At 33.8% G+C, this 21,931-nt stretch overlaps 3 protein-coding genes and 1 long non-coding RNA gene across 5 annotated transcripts; 3 read left to right on the forward strand and 1 right to left on the reverse strand.

Annotated features, from left to right (window-relative positions):
• The first annotated feature begins 7,244 nt into the window (after positions 1–7,244).
• Positions 7,245–8,438, forward strand: LOC105112153 (lamin-like protein). The gene is made up of 2 exons (XM_011007750.1): positions 7,245–7,600; positions 7,962–8,438. Exons 1-2 carry the CDS (start codon positions 7,432–7,434, stop codon positions 8,345–8,347), a joined length of 555 nt encoding a protein of 184 aa, XP_011006052.1. The 5' UTR covers positions 7,245–7,431; the 3' UTR covers positions 8,348–8,438.
• A 310-nt stretch (positions 8,439–8,748) lies between these two features.
• Positions 8,749–9,349, forward strand: ENODL20 (early nodulin-like protein 20). The gene is made up of 2 exons (XM_011007762.1): positions 8,749–8,935; positions 9,024–9,349. The coding sequence occupies exons 1-2, from the start codon at positions 8,749–8,751 to the stop codon at positions 9,347–9,349; spliced, it is 513 nt and encodes a 170-aa protein (XP_011006064.1).
• A 328-nt stretch (positions 9,350–9,677) lies between these two features.
• LOC105112155 (protein argonaute 4-like) lies at positions 9,678–19,021 on the reverse strand. Of its 2 annotated transcripts, XM_011007751.1 has the most exons (25): positions 18,904–19,021; positions 18,296–18,330; positions 16,753–16,995; positions 16,459–16,661; positions 16,096–16,320; positions 15,888–16,024; positions 15,697–15,794; positions 15,515–15,612; positions 15,265–15,430; positions 15,062–15,178; positions 14,873–14,980; positions 14,591–14,653; positions 14,404–14,517; positions 14,152–14,317; positions 13,957–14,069; positions 13,655–13,792; positions 13,362–13,492; positions 13,102–13,167; positions 12,341–12,404; positions 12,175–12,235; positions 11,956–12,006; positions 11,800–11,873; positions 10,801–10,895; positions 10,674–10,705; positions 9,678–10,260 (listed from the first exon to the last, which is right to left on the reverse strand). In XM_011007751.1, exons 3-25 carry the CDS (start codon positions 16,990–16,992, stop codon positions 10,085–10,087), a joined length of 2,736 nt encoding a protein of 911 aa, XP_011006053.1. In that variant the 5' UTR covers positions 16,993–16,995; positions 18,296–18,330; positions 18,904–19,021; the 3' UTR covers positions 9,678–10,084. The 2 variants fall into 2 exon arrangements, with proteins under 2 accessions (XP_011006053.1, XP_011006054.1); XM_011007752.1 differs by lacking the exon at positions 18,296–18,330.
• LOC105112154 (uncharacterized) lies at positions 11,942–12,127 on the forward strand. Its single transcript, XR_839706.1, has 2 exons — positions 11,942–11,982; positions 12,040–12,127. It is a non-coding gene; the product is annotated as an uncharacterized LOC105112154 (long non-coding RNA).
• Positions 19,022–21,931: the final 2,910 nt, after the last annotated feature.

Consider the following 21,931-nt stretch of genomic DNA (forward strand, 5'->3'; position numbering starts at 1 on the left):
AAATTAAAGGTATCTTATATTATTTGATATATTATTATAAAACATGCTTTGGTTAAGGAGTTATTGATACTTCAAGTGCAAAATGATGATATAAAACCATGATAAAAATACACTTTTAAGTACTAATCAGTGACTCCCCTAACTAGGATTCAGATATGATGTGCACAAAAACTAACATTACCCTATTAAAATGGGTATTCTGACTGGCATACCAAAGATTCATAATTATAATCAAACAGACATATTCATATCTCAAAGCTCAGCTCATGACATCAATCAAATGAGGAGTTATCAGTTTAGAAGTCAATTCAAAATATATAATGATTCACATTAAGAATTCATATTCAACAATTGATTATGCTTTATCATAATAATGATAATAATCAATATATATATCATCAAGAAGTATGATCCAATAAATATTAGCAAATCAAATATTTATAATATTTCTCATGCATATAAAAAATTATCCAGTCACCTGACTAGAAAGCAAACAGAACTCAAAGTTGATACTAAAGAAAATCCTACTAATGTCCTGCCAATAGAATATTAGGATTATTTAAATACAAAGGAGACATATTCAAAAACAACACATATTCAAAAACAACTTGAAAGAACATACAACCTATTTAATACACTTAACTAAGGGTCTATTTCATAACCCTATATGTTTTTACACTAAACTAATTATTTTTCTTTAAAACCTTAAAATTAACGGTTTTTCCAAAATCTAATCCATAATATAACAAATAATAAGAATTGATAATAATTCACTAAATAACCCTTAATTATTCATAAAAATAATCTTAGAAAGCTAATATTATAGTTAGGGACCAATCTAGAATTTATTATATTCTTAAGAGTCGAATTGTAACTTTGTCAAATTGGAGGACCAAACTAAAAATATCATAAATTCATGAATATAGTTGAATTATGTACATAATTCATCCTCATTTATGTCCAAAATCTCTAATTATGCTCCAAGGATCATTCTAAAAAAAAAATTCAAATTTTTAGGGTCAAATTGTAATTTTTATCAAATGAGAGGACTAGTTTGAAAGTGTTAAAAATTCATAATTATACTGAAATTCTTTCCATAATTCATCTTTTATTCTATCCAGAATCTCAGAATATGCTCCAGGGACCAACATATAATTTTTCCAAAGTTTGGGAACTAAACTGTAATTTTCACAAATTGAGGGACCAAACCAAAATTTTATTATCTTCAACCTCAAATCTAGAATTTCAACAGAAAATCTACTATTCTTTCTAGATTTTTTTACTCAAAATTCATCATTTACACAAATCATAACTCAAAATCATCATCTTTACTTACAATTTCTCAAAACCAACTAATTAACTCATTACCCACAATAATCAACCCATAACATTTAAATTAATTCATCAATCAACCCAAAATAAAGCTTCAAAACCCTAATCATTCATCAAAATAGAAATTTAAAGCTAAAGAAAACATATTATACACATTAAAGCATAAATCTTACCCTTTTAACTTATTTTGTTCAACTTCTTTCTATTTCCTTTTTAATTTCCCTCTTTTCTCTTTTTCTTTTTCTTTCCCCTTTCTCTCCTGCTGATTATCTTTTAAATTTTCAAATCCCTATTTCTTTTTTTTCTATTTATATTTATCAAGTTTGTCGAATTACCACAATACCCCTTATTCATTTATACCCACTTTTAAGCCTCCAAAGGCTTTGTTGCCTTTTCTTATCTCTTTTAATTCAAAACATCACAAAACCTGGTTTTGTGTATGAAAGACATCATCGATATGAAAATAATTTCACTTCTCTTGTGCCCCTTTTAGATCTTAACTTGGTGCCTAATCCTGCTCTTACTTTCAGCATTTTTTGTCGATTTACTCATCCTTCCCGACCCCCTGATTGGTATAGATTATTCTCTCATATCTCTCTTGTCACTATTTTATCCACTATTTATATTCTCTATTTCTACAAATAGGTTATGGAATATAAGTGTTAATAAAATGCAATGCAAGCAAAACTTCAAGGTCTTGAGGAGAATCACACTTGGGATATTATCCCTTGTCCTTCTATAGTCAAACCTATTAAGAGTAATTAGGTCTTTTCTGTAAAACTTTGTTTTGATGGGTCTTTAAAATAGTACAAAGCTCGCCTTATAACTCTAGGTAACAAGCAGGAATATAGAGTTGACTATAATGAGATATTTTTTCTTGTCACCAAAATGACCACGGTTCAAACCATCTTAGCTATTGTCGCTTTAAAGTCATGAAAATTGCATCAAGTAGATGTGAAAAATGTCTATCTTCATGGCGATCTCTATGAAGAGATTTATATGAAGCTCCCCTCTTGTATGACTACTTCTTCTCCTCACAATGTTTGTAAGCTAAAACGTTCTTTATTTAGGCTCAAGCAGGTGCCCCAGGCTTGGTTTGAAAAGTTTCCCAATACACTTCTTTCTTTTATTTTTGCACAAAGTCAGTATGATCCTTCTCTTTTCTTCCATAAATCTACGTCGCGCATAGTCCTTCTCTTGGTTTATATAGATGACATTATCATTACTGGCACTGACTGTGATTTGATTACAAAACTTTAACATTAATTACATGTAACTTTCAATATAAAATATCTTGGCCAGCTCACATACTTTCTAGGATTAGAAGTTCATCATCAACCCAATGGTATTTTTGTGAACCAGCATAAGTATATTCAAGATCTTATCACTTTGGCTGGTTTGGAGGACACTTTTTCTGTTGATACTCCTATGAAATTAAACATCAAATACACGAAAGATGAAGGGGACCTACTAGATGATCCTACTCTCTATAGAAGCCTGGTTTGAAGTCTTATCTATTTGACCAATACTCGACCTTATATATCATATGTTGTTTATCAAGTTAGTTAGTTTATGTCTTCTCCTCGGCATCTCTATCTTGTTGCAGTTCAACGCATCATCCGTTATCTTCGATGTTCACCTAATTGTGGGTTGTTCTTTCCTACCGACTCCTCTCTTTAACTTGTTGCCTATAGTGATGTTGATTAAGTTGGATGTCCAAATACATGTCAATCTACTATGAGTTAGAGTATATTTTTAGGTGATGCCTTAATTTCTTGAAAATATAAGAAACAAGATCATGTTTCTAAATTCTCCATTAAGGCCGAGTGCCATGCTATGTTTACTGTTTGTTTTGAAATTATATGGTTGCACGGTTTTCTTGAGGAGCTTGGGCTTCCTCGAATCACCTCTACCCCACTTCATGCTAATAACACTAGTGCTATTAAGATTGATTGTTATTTTATTTACAACAATATCTTAAAATATCAGGTGATATCTCTTCCTCAAATATTAAGCTGATGTCTTCCCTAAAGTTATAACTTGACAGTGACATCAATTTCTGATTGACTTACCAATATCAATTTAAAAGGAAGTATTACCATATTTAATCTTACAAATGTATACAATTTAGGACTCTTATTATTAGCAATAAATATTATCTTATCATAATATAGATGCTGATTTTAAGAGAATGAGTTAGACTCCTTGTATAGAAAACCTTCTATGTATCGGTAGATTTGTGGGGAGTGCAGGGGTCGGGTACTACAGTTCTTTTTCAAAAAGAAAAACTCTCTTGAATTCTGGAATTTTGGCTGAGTGTATTGACACGATAGTCATCTCATGTTGCCACGCAAGTTATGTCGACAGGCCCTCAATTATCCTTGAGATTAATGATGCATTTGTACACAAAGAACACAACTAATATGATAAACACGAAGACAGCCACTCCAGCTGAAACATAAGGTACCATGCCTCCCATCCTTCAATCTTCTGCTTGCAGCCTACCAAAAACAAAAAATAGGCATGCAAAAGAGAGATTAATCCTGGATTGCATACATTCATGTTATGCTAAATATTAAAAATAGGAGAGAAGCTACCCTTAAGGGCTAAGCCAAAAATATTAGCAGACAGTTGACAAAACCTACCCTTAAACAATGCAGCAGAGAAATCGACTTGATCAGCGTGAAAGCTTACCAAAAATTGTGACCCTCGATCAATGCTATTTCTATACTTAACCATAATCCATGTATAGGCCGGGCCGGTACTTCTTTATAGGAAAAAATAGTAGAATTAATGAATAATATATAGGAAATCTCACCACAGTATATATATATATAAATAGGAAAGATTTCTCCAGGAGGCACATGCATGTACATATGTAGTAGAATAGGAAGTTTTACTTAGAATTTGAATAGAACAGGGAATCCCACCTTTTTATACAGGAAGAGGTGGTTTTGTCTTTCAAGAAAAAAAATAATAATACATTTATAATACGTCGTAAAATTTTCCTGTTTACATTTATTTTCCTGTTTTGTCTTTAACCTATTTCATATATATGGTACCAGCAGGCCTGTGGGTTATGGTTAAGTATAAATATAGCATTAAGGGTTACACTCTTTTGCGAACTTTTAACGTTGATCAAGTCGATTTCTCCACGGCGTTGGTATTGGCTCAGTTCTTCTCTCCTGTTTTTAATATCTAGCACAGCTTGAATGCATGCAATCCAGGATCAGTATCTCTCTTGCATGCCTAAACCCAATTTGATCACTATGGCCTATGGTTCTTCTTTAAATATTTAATTTTCATCGAGAAAAAAAAAGTGTTTTTCTTCAATTCAGAATTATTTCCTCTCTCTCGATCACCTGCTGAGCTAACTAACTCTCTGTCTCTTGTAGTTTGCAACAGATTGAAGGATGGGAGACGCTGTGCTTTTTATTGCGACTGGAGTAGCTATGCTCGGGTTCATCCTATTCGTGTTCCTAGTGTACAAATGCATCATTACTCTCACGGATGATTAAAAGGACTTGTCGACAGAACCGATCAACATGACTTAATGCCTCTTATGCATGGGTACGGAGTATTAATTAGTTGTGTTGGTTGAGATGGATATGGAGCTTCCAGTTCTTATCAAGATTTTGATGCCTGAGTTTTCTAGATGGTAACATTATTAATTATAATTATTATCAGTGTAACATTCCTTTCCACGGAAGAATGGAATAAAGTTCGTTAATTTGAGTGTTTTACTCCAATTATTCGAGAGAATGGATTAGTTTTTGTTTTTGTTCGAGAAGGCATGTGCCACAACAAGGTTGTATGAGTAATATATCAAACTCTAACATTGACTGAGAACGTGCATATCCAGCAAGTATAACTATGGATTTTCTTTGCTGGATCTCCATCTAGCATCTCAGCTCGGATGTCCTCGAAGCTGTGTTATTCTTCCCCGAGCAACCTATCCACAATTTCTGGATGTTTCTTTAGCTCGTTCTTACCTTGCCTGATATGATGGTGCAATGCCCTGATAATGATATGCACGAACAAGCAAGTCTATTATTTGAAGCAGCATAATGCCAGTTAAAACATGAAGTATAAGGAGAATTCGTTACTCATCATACTGTTCTGTTGGGTCTAACACCAGGCTCTCTTGCGGTTTGCCCTTTAACTTTACCCACCCATCAAGACCTTATTGTAGGCAATTTTCCCTTCCGATCGTGTGTAACATGTAAGATAGAAACTGATCGGCTATGAGCCTCTGAAGGTCTCGCATTAAATCAAGTTAATTTTCACGACAGCTTTGTTTACATGTATTATTATAACAATTCCATTCGGCAGCTTTCTTTCCTATCCTACCATATGCTACTGAAAGATACAAGTTTAAAATCATACAACACATAAATGTGCTGATCCACAAGAGATTACAAGATATATATGCCTGATGAGCATACCTAGCAACAAGTTTTAAGTAGTTGCTCCAATAACTTCAAATCTACCTCTGGGATTGTGCCTGGTGAAGATGTCAGCTAGCTGTTTTTCTGACTGGCAGTGGACTGGACTGACTGCCTTGGCTATTCGGCTTCTCTAACCAAGTGAAACTTCACATTGACGAGCTTTGTTTTATCATGGCTGACAGGATTCTTAGCTATATGTAACAATTCCTGACCTGTTGTCCAATTAAATCTTAGTTTGCTTCCAGTAGATCATTTGTACAGTTGGAAATAGGAGTTGATCAGGTTCAAATAAATCGCACGGTTACACGAAGCTCTGTATTATCTCTGATCTGTTTTGACAGAAACAAGTGAAGTTGGTTTCCCTTTGTTTTTCTTTCTTTCTTTCTTCACGATGAGGAACTCGGATTCACATCCTTCGATGTGAATCAAATAAGCCCTGTACAGGCATTTATGCAGGACTGCAACGAGGGTGGAACTGGGATTTCTTGAAAGGGGTATCAGCTATTAGGATGACATTGAAAAGGAGTAGACTTAAAAATGATCAAGGAGAAAATGTGATGTTTTTGAAGGGTCAAATGCTTAACTATTATGAAAAATTCACAGACGCAATAATCAAATTGAAAATCTTCAAAACTTGTGGAGTGCCATGTCCCATGAAGCTTCTCCCCTTGAATGTCAGTAGAAACATGTATAACCAAAATTCTGGCTTATGGACACCAGGGATGGAAAGGGTGATATCTGCAAATCTGTATGAGATAGAATTTGAGCCGTAATCCTAAGAAATCTTATCCCACCTCTCACAAATTTTCTTTCGCGTTTGAGCCTCTTATTTGTTAGACTATTCCCTTCAAACAATGTCTGAAAATTTTTATTTTTTTTAATTAATATGCATCTTTTAAGTTAGTGTGCACATACCTTAATTAATCTTACATATTCTAAAATTAACATAAATTTCTAATAATTTTAAGAAAAATTGAACTTATAACTATTAATAAATAAATTCAAGAAATTAAACTACTAATTAAATAAAAAGGCTTCTTGTGATGCATGGTTATGGTTCTTGGGAGGCCTTGTAGCCACCTCTATGTTTGCCCTTGCACTTGTGTGCTTTTACCATGTTAATTATAATTAAAATCCCTCTTCTCTACTGTGTCTATATTAATCTATCTCGGGTAATAAAAGGAAAATAACAAACTTCTAGATTCATATCAAAGATCAAGTTGAAAATCTTCAATCTTTGTGCCTAAATATATAGGTGAATCTAAACCATGAGTCAAAACTTAATTAATTGACGTTATTTAATGAAATAATATTCCATAAATATTAGTTAGACCAAGTATTCAAACCTCTGTCGTGGTGATCAATATTTTCTTAGGAAAACCATAAAGATATAGCATTAATCATCAATATTTTTCACGATTCCTTTGACCCGAATGGTTAATTAGCTCATCCTAAAGATTTAGTTCCCTTAGTTTTTGTCACTTTCCTTTTGTTTTAATGCTACATTTCTGCCCTAATTACCTCTTCAAATTAATTATCTCCATAAATAGATACATGCACGTACACACACATTCATGGGATACAATAGGCCATCTACAACTTCATAGTTTTGCAAAACCCTTAAACAGAAGAATAAAAACAAAGCAAGGAAATGGAAAGTTTAAGGAAAATGTTAGTAGTGCTGATGACGATGGTTGTCACAGTGCGTATGGCGAATGCTTCACTTATTTATGTAGGAGGAGGGAAAGAAACATGGAGACCTAACGTTAACTTCTCTGAATGGTCTGCACGTCAAAACATCTATGCGGGAGACTGGCTCTGTAAGTTTCATTTTTTTATTTTCTTCTACTATCATGTTCTTCCATGTATTTGTGTGTAGATGTTCTTTCTTGATTTTTATTTTTATCCTATCCTTCAATCGGGATACGTAAATCAAATTCTTAGATCAAAAACTAGCGTGCAACTTCTAGGGTTCTTCTTTAAATTGAGAAGATCCATAACCATTACTCCTTTTTTAGGTTAATCTATAACCGTTGTTATGTTAAGAATTTCATTTGTATAAATGCTAAAGATGCACTGTATGCTTAATGAAGATTTTGATGATATAATTACATATTTAATTTCAATATTTGTGTGTTAGTGTATATTTTCTTCTTACATTTTTCTCTTTTTCTTTCCAAGATTTTGGATTCGACAAGAAACTCTATAATGTTCTTGAGGTGAACAAGACAGGCTATGAAGGTTGCCACGACGTGGGCTTCATAAAGAATATCACAAGGGGAGGTCGAGATGTATTCCAAGTGAATGAGGCCAAGACATACTATTTCATTAATGGTGGTGGCAGTTGCTTCGGAGGAATGAAAGTTGCTATCAATGTTGAAAATCCTCAGCCTGCCCCTTCGCCATCTCAATTAACTGGTGTTGAAAGTATAAAAAATGGTTCTCCGTCAAGATTTGATGGCCATGTCGTTGCTGTAATGGCTGTGCTTACTAATGTTCTCTTGGCCTGGGCAATCCTCCAGGAGTTGATATACATTATTTATATGTTGTATAAGGTTGTCCACTAAGGAATTGCTATGGATTGTGTTTGTTTTTGGTGCCTAATGGTGGCCATTGTTTTAAGCTTCAGGGCATATGAAAACTTCTTTGTTTTGAATTTTCTCCATTGATAAAAAGCAAAATCAACAGTGAATTGTCACAATTTATTCTTTTGATGAGCAGCTGCCATTAGAACTTGTGATTATTGGATAAGAAGGAACTGCCATTTAGTCCTGTTAATTAATACTGCTGTTCTAGAAAAATACTTTAGCCCATGAAATATTGGTGATGAAGCTACTTTTATCACAACCTGTTCATGCTAAATGGATTGTTGCCAACTGGTACCTGCTTCAAGATTTGCATGTTCTGGTACCATTTAACTCTTCCGCGAAGCTCCAGCACTCGTGAGAATGAAAAAAGATTGGAGAAAATGGAGGTTTTTAATATGAAGAACATGCTTTTGCTGTTGATTACTGTGGTGAACATATTATGGAGCACTGCAGAATGCAGAGAGCCAGTTCTCCACAGAGTTGGAGGAGGAAAATACACTTGGGCACCGAATATGAACTTCACTGCTTGGGCTATGCATGAAGAATTCTACGTGGAAGACTGGCTCTGTGAGTCGTTTTTCTGAGTTTCAATTTTCTTTCGAGTCCTTGATGTTCTTCAATGTTTCATAATTACTTGGATTTCTGCTTTGCGAAGACTTTGGATTCGATAAAACCCGCTACAGTGTTCTGGAGGTGAATAGGATTGACTACAACAACTGCAATGACAAAAACTGCATAGCAAACATTACAAGAGGTGGCCGGGACGTGTTCAATCTCACAGAGGCAAGACCATATTACTTTCTTAGTGGTCGCGGCTACTGCTTTAAAGGGATGAAAGTTGCAGTGCAAGCTCAATATCCTCCGCCTGATCCAGCGCCATTAGCCGTCACAAATGCTAGTCCATCGAAGAGTGCTAGCCATGGCCTCACCGTGCTTTTTGCTCTGCTCACCTCCTATGCTATGCTCTACCTGTCAAGTTGATTTGTTCATTAGGTTTTTGTTCTAGTTTAAGAAATAGAGGGCTTGGGAGATCCTAGCTTTAAGTCTCTGAGAATAAAATTTGAAGCCCTCTTGAAATTGTATGGCACTGTCCTCCCCCCTGCCTCCTTAAATTTGGTAGAATGGGCAAAGGGGTGAGAGGAAGAGAATTAGGGTGTCTAAATGATGTACGTATATGGTGGCCTTGAGGACGGGCCTCAGATGCGTCCTCAGACTTTCATGACTCGATACCAGAACAAGATTTTTTACAATTTCGTTCTGATTTCTGCAAATCAAGAGTCTCAGTGAGAAGGAAAGACTAAACCAGCAGTCACTTGAGAAAACGACGTGTTCCTGGAGCATTCAGATGACAAATTTCATCCATGCATAAAGCAACATCATCCGCTTACAAAATACCATGCAACCCAGGATTGTGCATGCACCGGATTTGCTTGCAGACGTTGTGCACAGAAACATGAACTGAACAAAATGCAAAGCTGTGACAAGCCATCAGCAAGTGACCATACCTAGAGGCAGAATCCAAGACGGTCCAAAACGTGTCAAATGGCATCACTATGCCTAGGTGTAGAACCATATATTTGCCTGACCAAAATATACTTGGATCCACCACATGGTGTTCAACTAAACTCCACAGCAAGGCTGCACCAAATTCAGAAACCCCAAACACCTGCTGTCCATCTAGTTTTATTTACATACAGAGTAAAAGGGCTAGCATGCTCAGCAAAAGAACATGGAATTGCAAACTTTATCCTGCAACCTCGGCAACTGCGGGACAGGAACAGCTCCTGCTGAGGTCATCCCACCATGGCTTGAGGAAGTCTCAGACGTGTCTTCAAACTTCATAAACTGGCCCATTTGAGTAGCTGCCAGGTGGGCATAGCAGATTGGTGCAACTGCAAAATAATAGAACAATTAGATTTGGATAAATTAAAAAAGTGTCCCTTTCTGATCAAACTAAAGTGGTTCTTGAATCTCAATACAAGTCTACTAAATGCAACAATGTAGGATCCAATAACAACCTCCAAAGGGTAGCACATATTAAATGAACACCATTCAAAAATTTTAAAATCAGCACTCAGAAAACAGAAAATACTTTTCATTTGAAAGGAATGATTCTTCCTCGTATAAAAGCACCTAAAAAGGCATCAATTTGATGCGAAGCACTTCAAAAATCAATTAAAAAAGCACACAAACCATAAAGCCAAATGTTGCCTTCGTTCAAACTTATAATGCTACAAGGTGAACATCTGCTCCAGCTAACATCAGATCCTACACTAAATCACACCAAGATAGAAGTATGTTTTACCTACAGAGATGGCCGTCGTGCTTCTTTGGTATCTGCAGTGTCAATTACAAACAAGATAAGTATGGTAACAGTTGCTAAAGGTCAAAACATATCATTAAACCAGAGTAGAGTTAAAAGTTCTACTTACACATATGAGAGGGAATGCACAAGTTCCTGCAGATCATCTGCTGAAAAACCAACCTCGTCTAACAAAACATGGTAGTGAGTAGGCCTTGTAGTCCCCTGAACAACAAAAGATGACCAGAATAGCAGAACTTAAACACACATTAATGATTAACAATAAGTACTGCAGGCATGTGCATGGAAAACAGTTGAATATAGAAAAGCATCAATGATTCAGTCAAAAGAGTTGCCTCGTAAGTATGTAACCTAAATTTCCAATTAAAAAATAGAAACAAAAGGAGAACTTCATAATACACAAGCAAAACTTTCAAACTACTTATAGTTAAAAACTAAAATAGAACTCCCTTCAAACAAATAATGTATTGGAAATTTTTACTCCTACACATGACCCATTGAGAGGCAGGGAATCCCTGAATTTGAAATGCTCTTCAAAGACCTCCCTGCTCAGAAACAAACCCATGATACAAATGTTACCAGTTCTATTCTAGGACATCACAGGATGATCAAGAGTTTTTGAAATCTCTCCTACTTTTATAACCACTATCACTGCAAGAAAAATTTCCCGATGCTTGGCATTTCACGGATACAATTCCAAGTACAACTCGAATAGACAAGAACCAATGAGTTTTGGAAATAGAAACAAACATAGAAAGAACATATGAAGCATATCACACAGCAACAGTGGCAGTAGATGCCATGCCACAAGCAGAAGATATTTGGCGATAGATTTGAAAGACAAAGGAAAACAAAATGACAACACTATTGTGAAGGTACTCTTCTTCTTTGTTAATTAATTCCAAGAGAAAAGGGAACATTCAGAGGTAATTTGATGCAATGAAAAGTGGGAGGGCTCGCTAACAGCCCCAAACTAGGTCAGTAATTACATGCACATGGAAAACAAGGAGAAACCAACATGTCTCTCTCAAAATCATAGGACAGCACAACAAAAAATTTCAAGTATCAGTTTCAAACAGAATTTCCAATGGTTTATGTTGACACTCACAATCATCCCAGCATGAGCACAGAGATAGAAGTCATTGTTTCTTGGATGGCAGACTTTGTTGTCAATGATTGTACCTGAAAGAAAAACACGTGGTTATGTTGATATCCAGGCTTATTCCTAAATCAAAGTCAGCAAGGAATTATTTTCAAGGTTTACCAGGAGGGACATTATCAGGAGATCCAGGTTGGAAAAATTTAGTGTGGTGGTGTCAATAATTGTACCAGGAGGGACATTATCCAGGTTGGAAAAATTTAGTGTGGTGGTTTTTCTGAGCTACAATTACCACAAACGATGGGGACCACTTCTTATCAAGAAACTTACACGCCTGGATGGCAGACTTTGATTTTTTTTGTCTTCTTCTCCTTCTGTGATTTTTTTTCTGAGCTACAATTACCACAAACGATGGGGACCACTTCTCATCAAGAAACTTGCACGCCTGAAGAAAAACATGACAAGATTTTTTATACCCAAAAAGAACCACAATCCACAGAGGGTATAGGTTGTCAAGCATAGAATTAAATAGAAGAGCAATGGCTTATACCTCAATTATCTGATCCAATTCGATATTCAAGACCTGATTGAATTGTGATTCACTGACCCCGTCCCTAAAACAAAAAATCACATTGATTAGAAGTGTTTAAGCATGTACAAAACTACCTAACATCCACCTTAAACACATCCACATGAAAAATCTTCATGAGACCTATTCAAATGTATGAAAAAATAAAACTACATCCAAGATTCAATCAAACATTGCAGGAGCATAAAGCTACCATTATAATGAATGACACTTCCATAAATCTCGTAAAATTCACCGGGCAAATGAAAAGCAAGAAATACACAACAAATGAGACAGGATATGTACGAAACATTATTTCCCAATAAATGTCATTTCCAAAATAGACTTTGGACGTTCAAACAACCTCAACTTCACATCTTCATCTCCACTAACACAAACAAATACATGTCAAATTGTTGAACAATAGTTCCCAAATGAACTTGTGCTGACATGAGAATAGGAATGAGTGTCAACTATGACCAGTTAGCTCAAAAGTAGAGTATATGTAGCAACAAATAAAAATACAAGTCAGGCATAGAATTCATAGAGAGAACATATGCACGAAGTCCTAAAACATATATATAGCTACCAAAAGACCTAAAGCACAGTCTCCAATGATATTTTCCTCTCAGAATTTTATCTTAAACTAATAAAATAGTACTAGTTTTACCAATGAAAGGAGAAGACAACGCATCAGATATGCTTCATTACAGCCAAGTTTAGATAAGTGGCATAAGGTATACCTAAATATGATGATCTGATCAGGTTTCCTTTTTCCTGAAGTCACATAAAAGTCTAACAGAAGCTCCCTGTAATGGAAAGGAAATACATATATTACTCAATCTCTTTAATTTCACGTGAATGACATTAGAGAATTGCTCAGCCTTTTTACTTCCAACAGGCTATTGAGGTGGTTAAACCACCTAAAATCCCTCTGCCCTCATTAAAATAATACACAACTCCATTTAGTTCAATCAAATAGCTTCTAAATAGAAAGGCCCACCTAATTATTCCTTCATCCTCAGTCTCAGACACTCGCTTAAATAATGAATCAATCATCTCAAGCTTTGGGGATTGTGTTCGCACACATGCCCGATAGCGAGAAATCAAAGGCCACTGCCTGGAGCTGACTACCTACGAATTCCAACAAAGGATACCAAGATCAGGGGAAAGAGATGAAATGAAATTGTGGAAGCAGTTTTTTAAATAGCATTCGTCTAATTTACAGAATTACAATGACCAGCAAAAATGATATTCATTCACAGCATGAAACCAATAAAAGCCAAAAAGCAGTACCGCAGCAATTGAAGGGACATCAGACTGCCCAGGAGAGCCATGGGACACGTCCATCCCAAGGATAAGCGTGGGAACCTTCGACACAAGAGGTAATGAGGGGGCGTGTTCCACAGCCAACATAGAGTTCAACCCACCAAGCTGCGTGTAAGAGAGTAGATATGGTGCACCATTAGATTACCAAAAACTAACTACACGTTATACTTCAAAAGTTACTAAAAACTAAACAAAAGAGCAATTAAAACAAGAAAAAAGACAAGGGCACACAAAGTCTTGAGAAGACACAAATTAATGTAATAGCTCACCTTTGCATTGATCTTCAGGAGAACATTGGTAAGATATTGGTCATTAACTCTTTGAGGCGCAATGCACTGAGTGACAATTCCATATTCAGCAAGATTTTTGCGCTTCCATGGGCCTTGAAAATCAATGACATCTATTTATCAAGAAGAACTAAGTAGAGCATCATTGCAAATCAAAGACTTGATCTCATAACAAACCATATATATCAGAATTCTTTCTTTCAGGAAGCAAGCACAGTAAGAACTTTGGTTGCCCAGGAAGTCTAGACTGAATATGCTCAAACATTTTCTCCACTCTAACCACTGGTGGGGCACGTCTTGATTGTGGATTCTCCTCAAATACATCAAAAGGATCTTCTATGGGCTACATATCCAGGGGAAAAAGAAAGGATTTCCAATGAAGTGCAAAATTATGAAGGTCACTAATTAATGCAAAATTATGGAGCTTACAATTCCTTTCATCTCTGCACATTTTGTGAGATTTTGTACAAGGTTGCGTATATCACAGCGAGCTGAGAAATTCACGACAGCCCACTTCTCGATCCTAGATGGCTCCACAAGTTTCTTTAGAAGAATTTTGTAATCTTGTGAGAAAGAGAATTTAGAATCATAACTGGGAGGAAAAGCAAATAATCACCTTGTTATTGAAATTCCAACGTCCATTTCTTGGGAAGAAATCTTCCCCGTTGCCAACTTTCAGCTGTAAACAACAGAAGGATATTTTAATAAAGCTCCACCACATTATGGCAACAAAGGCCATCATGATTATATCCTATAAATACATCAACAAAGGCCATCATGATTATATCCTATGAATACATCAACTTAATAAAAACAGCTACTGTGCAGGGGCAGTCTTTTCATGTTCTACATTCATTGCCCTTTCAAATTGGATATGTCGAAATAAAAATATATATACCTTAGGAGCAGGCAGAACACGGCCTTCCACTTGTGTGAAACTAGGGTTGATTGAAATGCCACACGAGCGTAGCATGGGTTCAGCATCATACTTGCTGCTCTTCAGAGCCTGCAAGAAGAATGGTATAAAGATGGCACATGAAAAAAATTCAAGAACCGTGCTAGCCATGAGATGAGTAATGACACCTACATTAGATAAAACAGTCATCCTTTCCTGCGGCTTCTGCCGTGATTTCTCCACCAGCGAAGACCTTTGAAGTGTGGACAGTGCTTTGGTATAGCGTTGTAGGGACACCAGGGAACAAAGCTGAAAAAAGAAATATAAAATTAATCCATGATAAACAAAAGTTTGTTCTTTATGCATTCAAACAGATCAATACAATATCAACTCACCTCAAGAGGAATATAAGTAGGGCGCTTTGGCTTCCCAACATTAATGCATGGCAGATCACCAGAATAACGTAAATCGATGTTGCGGTGATTGACAAAATAATCATAAACAGTTATTTCAACAGCCTCGACCCCACCATCCCCTCCATTTTTCTGTTTCAACTGAAACCTATAGAAACAAGGGGTAAATCAAGAATATACAGGGTGTATCTAAGAACAATTTTAATAATATAACAGCACCAGAAAAGCATACATTTGTTCTTTACAAGTCTTCTCACTCAACCCAGTTATCTTGTACTCCTGATTGGAAGGACTTGCCTTAACCCTCAGATTTTTGAGCATTCGTTTCGCCTGTTGGCAGAAATTATCAACAAAACTTCGTAAGTGCAAAAAAGAAGAAAAGCAGAGAAAGAAGCATGCAGAAACATGGATTACCTTCGCCCAGTCAAGTGAAAATGGATCTCTCACATTTTGGTTGGCAATTAGAAAATCTACCACAGGACCTGGCTGTATTATCATGGTTGTAGACACATCTGATAAGAGAGTAACATGACAAGTAAGGAAAAACAACAAAAGGAGATGATTTTAGCAAGAAACTCAAACAGCAACAATTGTATGTTCTTTACCAATATTAAGAGACAAGCCTCCCTGAGATGTTCTAAAACTTGAGTGGAAACCTCTGCAGCCAAGAACACCGCCTCCCAAATCCACAAAATTTTTTGGATCATTATGGAAGAAGGATTGGCGCACAAGGAGGCAGCCCCTGCATAGGCCAGAATAAAAGACTTAGGACCAAACTCAAAAGAAAAAATGACAATAATGTGTTTCACTTACTGCTTGGCAGCATGCTGTCGCAATATAATATCCAGCACTCTAAAGGCTTCTTGGGAATTCTCTGATTCCTGACCACGCAAGGCATTTGCAATGGCTTGCATGGGGATTTTTGCAGCAAAACTAATCTCCACTTTGAATGTCTTGGAGTAATAGGGACGGCGCAACCTCTTTCGGTCACCCTCATTTGGACTTCCATGGCCATCAGGGCTTGCATTTCCATTATTTCTGTAAACAAAACAAGAAAGCACTGATCAAGTGATAGAGCTAAATTGACAGAAAAAGAATGGTGGGAACAGGCCAGGTTAAACAAAGCAGCAGCAGCAGCAGCAGCAGCCTGAATAAGTAAGAAGAATGTATACAAACCTGTTAGATACTACATCCTCAAGCACAACCGTGAACTCAAGCTTGTTGCGAGGAAGGGGACCAACAGTGAACAAGCTCTTTTCACCATCATAAGCAAAATCCTTTCCAAACTCGGTATCATAAGTTTCATGCACCCTATCAATCACCTTTCTTCCAACACCCTTACCATCAACAGGGCGGCCATCTTCATAAGCAAGGGAAACCTGATTGTATAACATCAGGTAAGTTGAAATATATGCAGAATAAGATAGAGATGAAATCTAAAAACTACAGGACAGAAATATAGGCCCGTACACTGTAGTGAAAGAAGTATCCCTCAGTATTAGTAACATTGACTTTAAAGTGATTGGTCGATAGAGGCATCTTTTGGCCTTTGGATCCAAGGCCACGCCTGGCTATTGGAACCCGCAGAGGTTTTTTCTTGACAGGCTCAGGTTCAGCTTTAACTGGAACAACATTTGGTGGAACATCAGGAGGGGGAGGTGGGAGGGCTTCCTGTGACCCATTTCCATTCTGTTCATCAGCTGACTCCATATCCTGAAATGAAAACAACATGAAACCACTAATAAAAATAAGACTAGCAGCAACAGCAACAGCAACAATACAAGAAAGGGGCAGGCACAAGAATCATAGCCTGTACAAGAAGTTATTTCTAGTCAACAATATCTGAATTTGTAGGAACATAACAACAAAGCAAACCCATGAACAAAGTTCCAGCAGACATCACACAACATTGAACATTGCATTAACAGGCACTAAATGCTGAAATGCAACGGTGAAATGATACAAGTTTAAAACAAAAGCAGGTTAGAACTACTAAAAGCAAAATGGATGATAGAACTGGAAACTTAAAATTTGGTTTGACTGGATGCTAGCTTCATTAGAAACCGTACAGAATCTTGATGACAAGAATAATGAATCTATGTACCAATAAACCTGAAGAGATTAAGACAACATGATCATTGTCACAGAAACACCACTAAGTGAGGATGCAGGAATCCAAGTTGAGGGAAGCAATTTGGTGAACAAATCATGCAAGGGCCATTGTTGTAGACTCCCAAACCAAACTTGTGTAAGAAGAATCTGGGCATTCAAATCTTATTACATTCCAGAGAAATTGCTTGTATCCAACTTGACAGCTATCAATGAAATTTTAAAAAGAAAATTTAGTGGTGATAGGAACAGAAAAGCATACATAAACCCGATACCAAAAAAAGGAGAAAATTAAAAGCAATTACAAAGCACAGCACGTATTAATAAGTCACACACAAAACAGGAAACCATGGCACTACAGAACATCATGGAGAATCCCTCAAAGTCATTGAAATAAAAATGCCATCCATTTAAAGCATTGCTACTGCTTCGATTCCCAAGCACCAACGAAAACACCCCAAAGTCCAGGATTAGCATACTAGGAAAAATTCAGACTTTAAAAAATACCAAGAAAAAATAACGAAAAGAATTAATTTAAAACATTATTGAAGTTAAACAATAGAATCATTTCGTACAGCAAATATAAGGGGAAAAAAGTATTTATTAAAACATTAGCAAAAATAAATTAGTATATGATAAAAGTCAAAATGGCACTTTGAAACCCTTCATTACTTGATTAAAATTACTAAAACAGAAGGAGAATGTTTCTTAAAACTAAACAAAGAAAAAATAATTAAACTTTACAGTAAGGTAATTCATTGAAGTATTTTCACTAAGTAACACAAAACTACTAAAATAAACCAAAATGACTAGAGAAAACACAGAAAAATCACCAAAAATGCAAGAAAACCTACATGCATGTATCATAACAAGCATAAATGTCCATTATTGGAGAAAATATTACCTCCAATTACAGAAACTCGGCAAATCTATGAAATTCTGCAAACAGAAATGGAACAGATAAGCATAAAAATAATAAATAAATAAAACCCTGAATAGATTTGAATAAAAACAAGAAGTTGTGTTTTTCTTTATAAAAGAAAAATGAAAGCAAGCTCAAAAAGAAAGAAAAAATTGAACCAGGTATGATTAAAAAATAAGTGACAAAAAATAATAATAAAAGAAGAAACAGAGCAGCATTGCAAAGATTGAACCTTCTAAAGATGAAACTGAAGATAAAATAAACCCTTCAAAAATTAACCAAAAATATAGAAAAATTTGCAAAAATATAACCAAAACCCACTCAAACACTGGAGAAATGGGTTTTCTATACAAATGGAAAACTAGGCTTTAAAAAAATATAGCAATAAAGTGCTCAAGAACAAGTTCACGCCCACAGAACAAAAACGAAACCCAAAATATTTCACGAAACAGTGCAACATTGTGGAGAGTCAACCACGAGACCACCCGGAAAAAAATAACTCCTCACTTGCTTTTTTAAGAATCCGCCTAAAAAAAAGAAAAATGAGAACAGTGAACATCTGAGAAACATGGGTTTTGCTCTAAAAATACCTGAAAGATTTGAAGGGTAAAAGCAGAGCAGGAACCCTAAAAGAAAGAGAATAGTAACCTCCTCAACACTCTATTTGATATTGCCACAACGCTCTCCCTCTATTTTCAACAGAACTGAGTGACTTCAGCTTCCCATGAAAATAAAGAAAGAAGGCCCCACCCCTTGTTGTCTCCGGTAAATCCTAAGTTAACTTTACTTTCCTTTTTTATTTCCTAACCAAATTTGAAATTTAGATTGCAAAAATCCCTAGTCATGTTTGCTGAAAACTTGTTTTTGAAAATTTATTTTTTAATATTTTTATATTTATTTATTATTAAAAAAAATAGATTAAAAAATACTTTTTAGTTAAAAAAATTTAACTAGATTTTCATGAAAGTATTTTTTAAAAAAATATAATTGGAAAACACTTTATAAAAATTGTGAAAAATTTAAAAATATTATATTATTTATTGATTATATTAAATTTGATTATTAAACTTTTGATTGTTATGTAAATTTTGTTTTGAATATTTATTTTTTAATTTTATTTCTTAAAATTTAATTTTTATATTAACTTTAATCCTTATTTTTTTAATTGTTATTTATTTTTTTATTATTTTTTATTAAGATTTTTTATTTATCAAATTTGATCATCATTATTTTGATTGTTACTTATTTTATTTGAAATAATTTATGAAATGTTAACTATTATTATTTTAATGTTTTATATTTTAGTTTTTTTATTTTTTAGATTTAATTTTTATTATTTATTTTATTTGAGATAATTTATTAATTTTATTTTTTTTAATTTTATTTTCATTCAACTTTTTAATTTGTAATATTTGATTCTCGTTATTTTAATAAATTTGAGAAAAATAAAACATTAATAAGTTAATTTTTAGCTCACTTTTCATAATATAGCCAAATACTGGAAAAGTGTTTTCTAACATATTTTTCATTGCATTATCAAATATTAGAAAATAATTCATTTTCCGAATAAAAACTACTTTATTGCAAATAAACGGAGTCTTACTAATAACACCAAAAAACTTATCTTAAAAAAAAATCAAAAAAAATCACCAAACTTCTAATAATTAATTTAAATAAATAAAAATAAATAGTGCATAAAAATCAACCCTACCCAAAAAAATATAAAGTTTTTGAAATATGATCGCTAATGAAAGGTTTATAAAGTTTAAAGATAAAATTAAAAATAAAAATTAAAAATAAATTTAAATAAAAAATAAATTTTTTAAAAAAAAAAAAAATAAATTTTAAATTTTAAAATAAAATAGAAAAACAACTTAAAATTCTGAATTAAAATATATAACTAAAAAAAATTATAAAATGATCAGAAGATAAAATAACAACTTAAAAAATAAAATTTAAAATGACAATAAAATTGGAGAACCACTTTAAATTGTAGCTAGACCGATGCGAATTTCATGAGATGTCAGGGAAAGAAGAAAGAGAGCATCTCCAGCGACATCACCTTGCGATTTCGTTGCCACGCGTTGCCCTGGACAAGATAACATATCACAGTGCTTCCAATGCAATACATAAGGTCGTGTTTCGCCTTTCGCTCTATGTTTTTTTTGAAGTGTTTTTGGAAAAAAAATATTTTTTTATTTTAAATTAATATATTTTTTTATTTTTTAAATTATTTGAATATATTAATATCAAAAATAATTTTAAAAAAATATTATCATTATATATTTAAAAAATATATTTAAAAAAACTATGCGCAATTATCAGAGAGCTGTGGCTTCAATTTTCTTATTAACTCAATGGTTTGTTTGAAATTATAACAGTGATAATAGTTAAAAATGTTTTTTTATTTATAAATATATTAAATAAAAGATTTATATCATGTTCTCAAACACGCTACACCTCCATGTTATTTAAGTATAAAACAAGGTCCCCGAGCACCAATTGCTCCAAGTCAGCATAATTTGGTTTTATTATCACAAATCAAGCATTATCCAGCACTAAAATTTCCACTGCAAGAAGTTTACATTTAGGTAATCAAAAGAAACCACTAGGTTAATTTCTAGAATAAAAAATCCAGGAGGATTAAATTAAAATATAAATTGAGCTTGAATTTTTCACTTGAACGTGCACCCTGCTCCCTATTAAGAGAAAATTAGAGTATGGGTGATTTATCATTCACTTATAGCAGATATTCAGTTGACTATAATAGTAATTTATAGTGATTTTTTATTTTTTTAAATTACTTTTTTTTCCAACTTTTCCTTTTTTTCATCTATTTTTTTAAAAAAATTATCATTGTTCATTTTAATTTTTTAATATTAAACTGGTTAGAAATTTTACTTTGTAATTTAAAAAAACAATATTGTGGATTACTATGATATTTTTCAACATGAATTTTCTATTTTATTTTTTAAAATTACTTTTTTATTTTTTTAATATTATGCTTGTTGAAAATTTAGTTTTGTAATTTTTTAAAAAGTATTACTAATTACTACAGTGTTTTTCCACGTAGTTTTTTTTTATTTTTTGATGATTTTCTCAAAAATTATTTTTTATTTTATTTTTTAATGTTAAACTAATTAAAATTATAGTTACAATATGTGAGAAAAACACTATAACTTTTCTCACATATTAATGTGAATTGTTATATTGTTTTTTTCCAGTTTCTTTGATGTTTTTTTATAATTTTTTTCAAAATTATCCTTGTCGGTTCTATTTTTTTAATACTAAACTGATTAAAATTTAACTTTATAATAAAGCTTAATTATGCGGGGAAAACATTGTATATTTTTTTCACAAAACACCGTGTATTGCTAGAGCGTCTCTCAACATAGTTTTTTCTCGTGATTTTTTAAAAATTATCTTTGTTAATTTTATTTTTTAATACTGAGTCATTGCAGATAAAGGTTAAACCATGTGGGGAAGCACTGTAACTTTCATCACAAAAAACTGTGAATTGCCACGATGTTTTCAACATGTTTTTTTTTGTTGTTTTTTCTAAAATTGTTCATGTTGATTTTATTTTTTTAATATTGAGTTTGTTAAAAAAATAGATTT

Source organism: Populus euphratica, unplaced genomic scaffold, assembly GCF_000495115.2.
Source record: "Populus euphratica unplaced genomic scaffold, PopEup_1.0 scaffold325.1, whole genome shotgun sequence".
NCBI lineage: Eukaryota > Viridiplantae > Streptophyta > Magnoliopsida > Malpighiales > Salicaceae > Populus > Populus euphratica.

Bases quoted from the DNA above. Each gene is read 5' to 3' on its own strand.
- ENODL20 (XM_011007762.1), top strand. From the start codon at position 8,749: ATGGAGGTTTTTAATATGAAGAACATGCTTTTGCTGTTGATTACTGTG. The intron at 8,936-9,023 runs GTGAGTCGTTTT...TGCTTTGCGAAG, and splicing joins CTACGTGGAAGACTGGCTCT to ACTTTGGATTCGATAAAACC.
- LOC105112155 (XM_011007752.1), bottom strand. From the start codon at position 16,992: ATGGAGTCAGCTGATGAACAGAATGGAAATGGGTCACAGGAAGCCCTC. The intron at 16,662-16,752 runs GTACGGGCCTAT...TTATACAATCAG, and splicing joins GATACTTCTTTCACTACAGT to GTTTCCCTTGCTTATGAAGA. The intron at 10,261-10,673 runs GTAAAACATACT...ATTATTTTGCAG, and splicing joins CACGACGGCCATCTCTGTAG to TTGCACCAATCTGCTATGCC.
- LOC105112153 (XM_011007750.1), top strand. From the start codon at position 7,432: ATGGAAAGTTTAAGGAAAATGTTAGTAGTGCTGATGACGATGGTTGTC. The intron at 7,601-7,961 runs GTAAGTTTCATT...TTTCTTTCCAAG, and splicing joins CTATGCGGGAGACTGGCTCT to ATTTTGGATTCGACAAGAAA.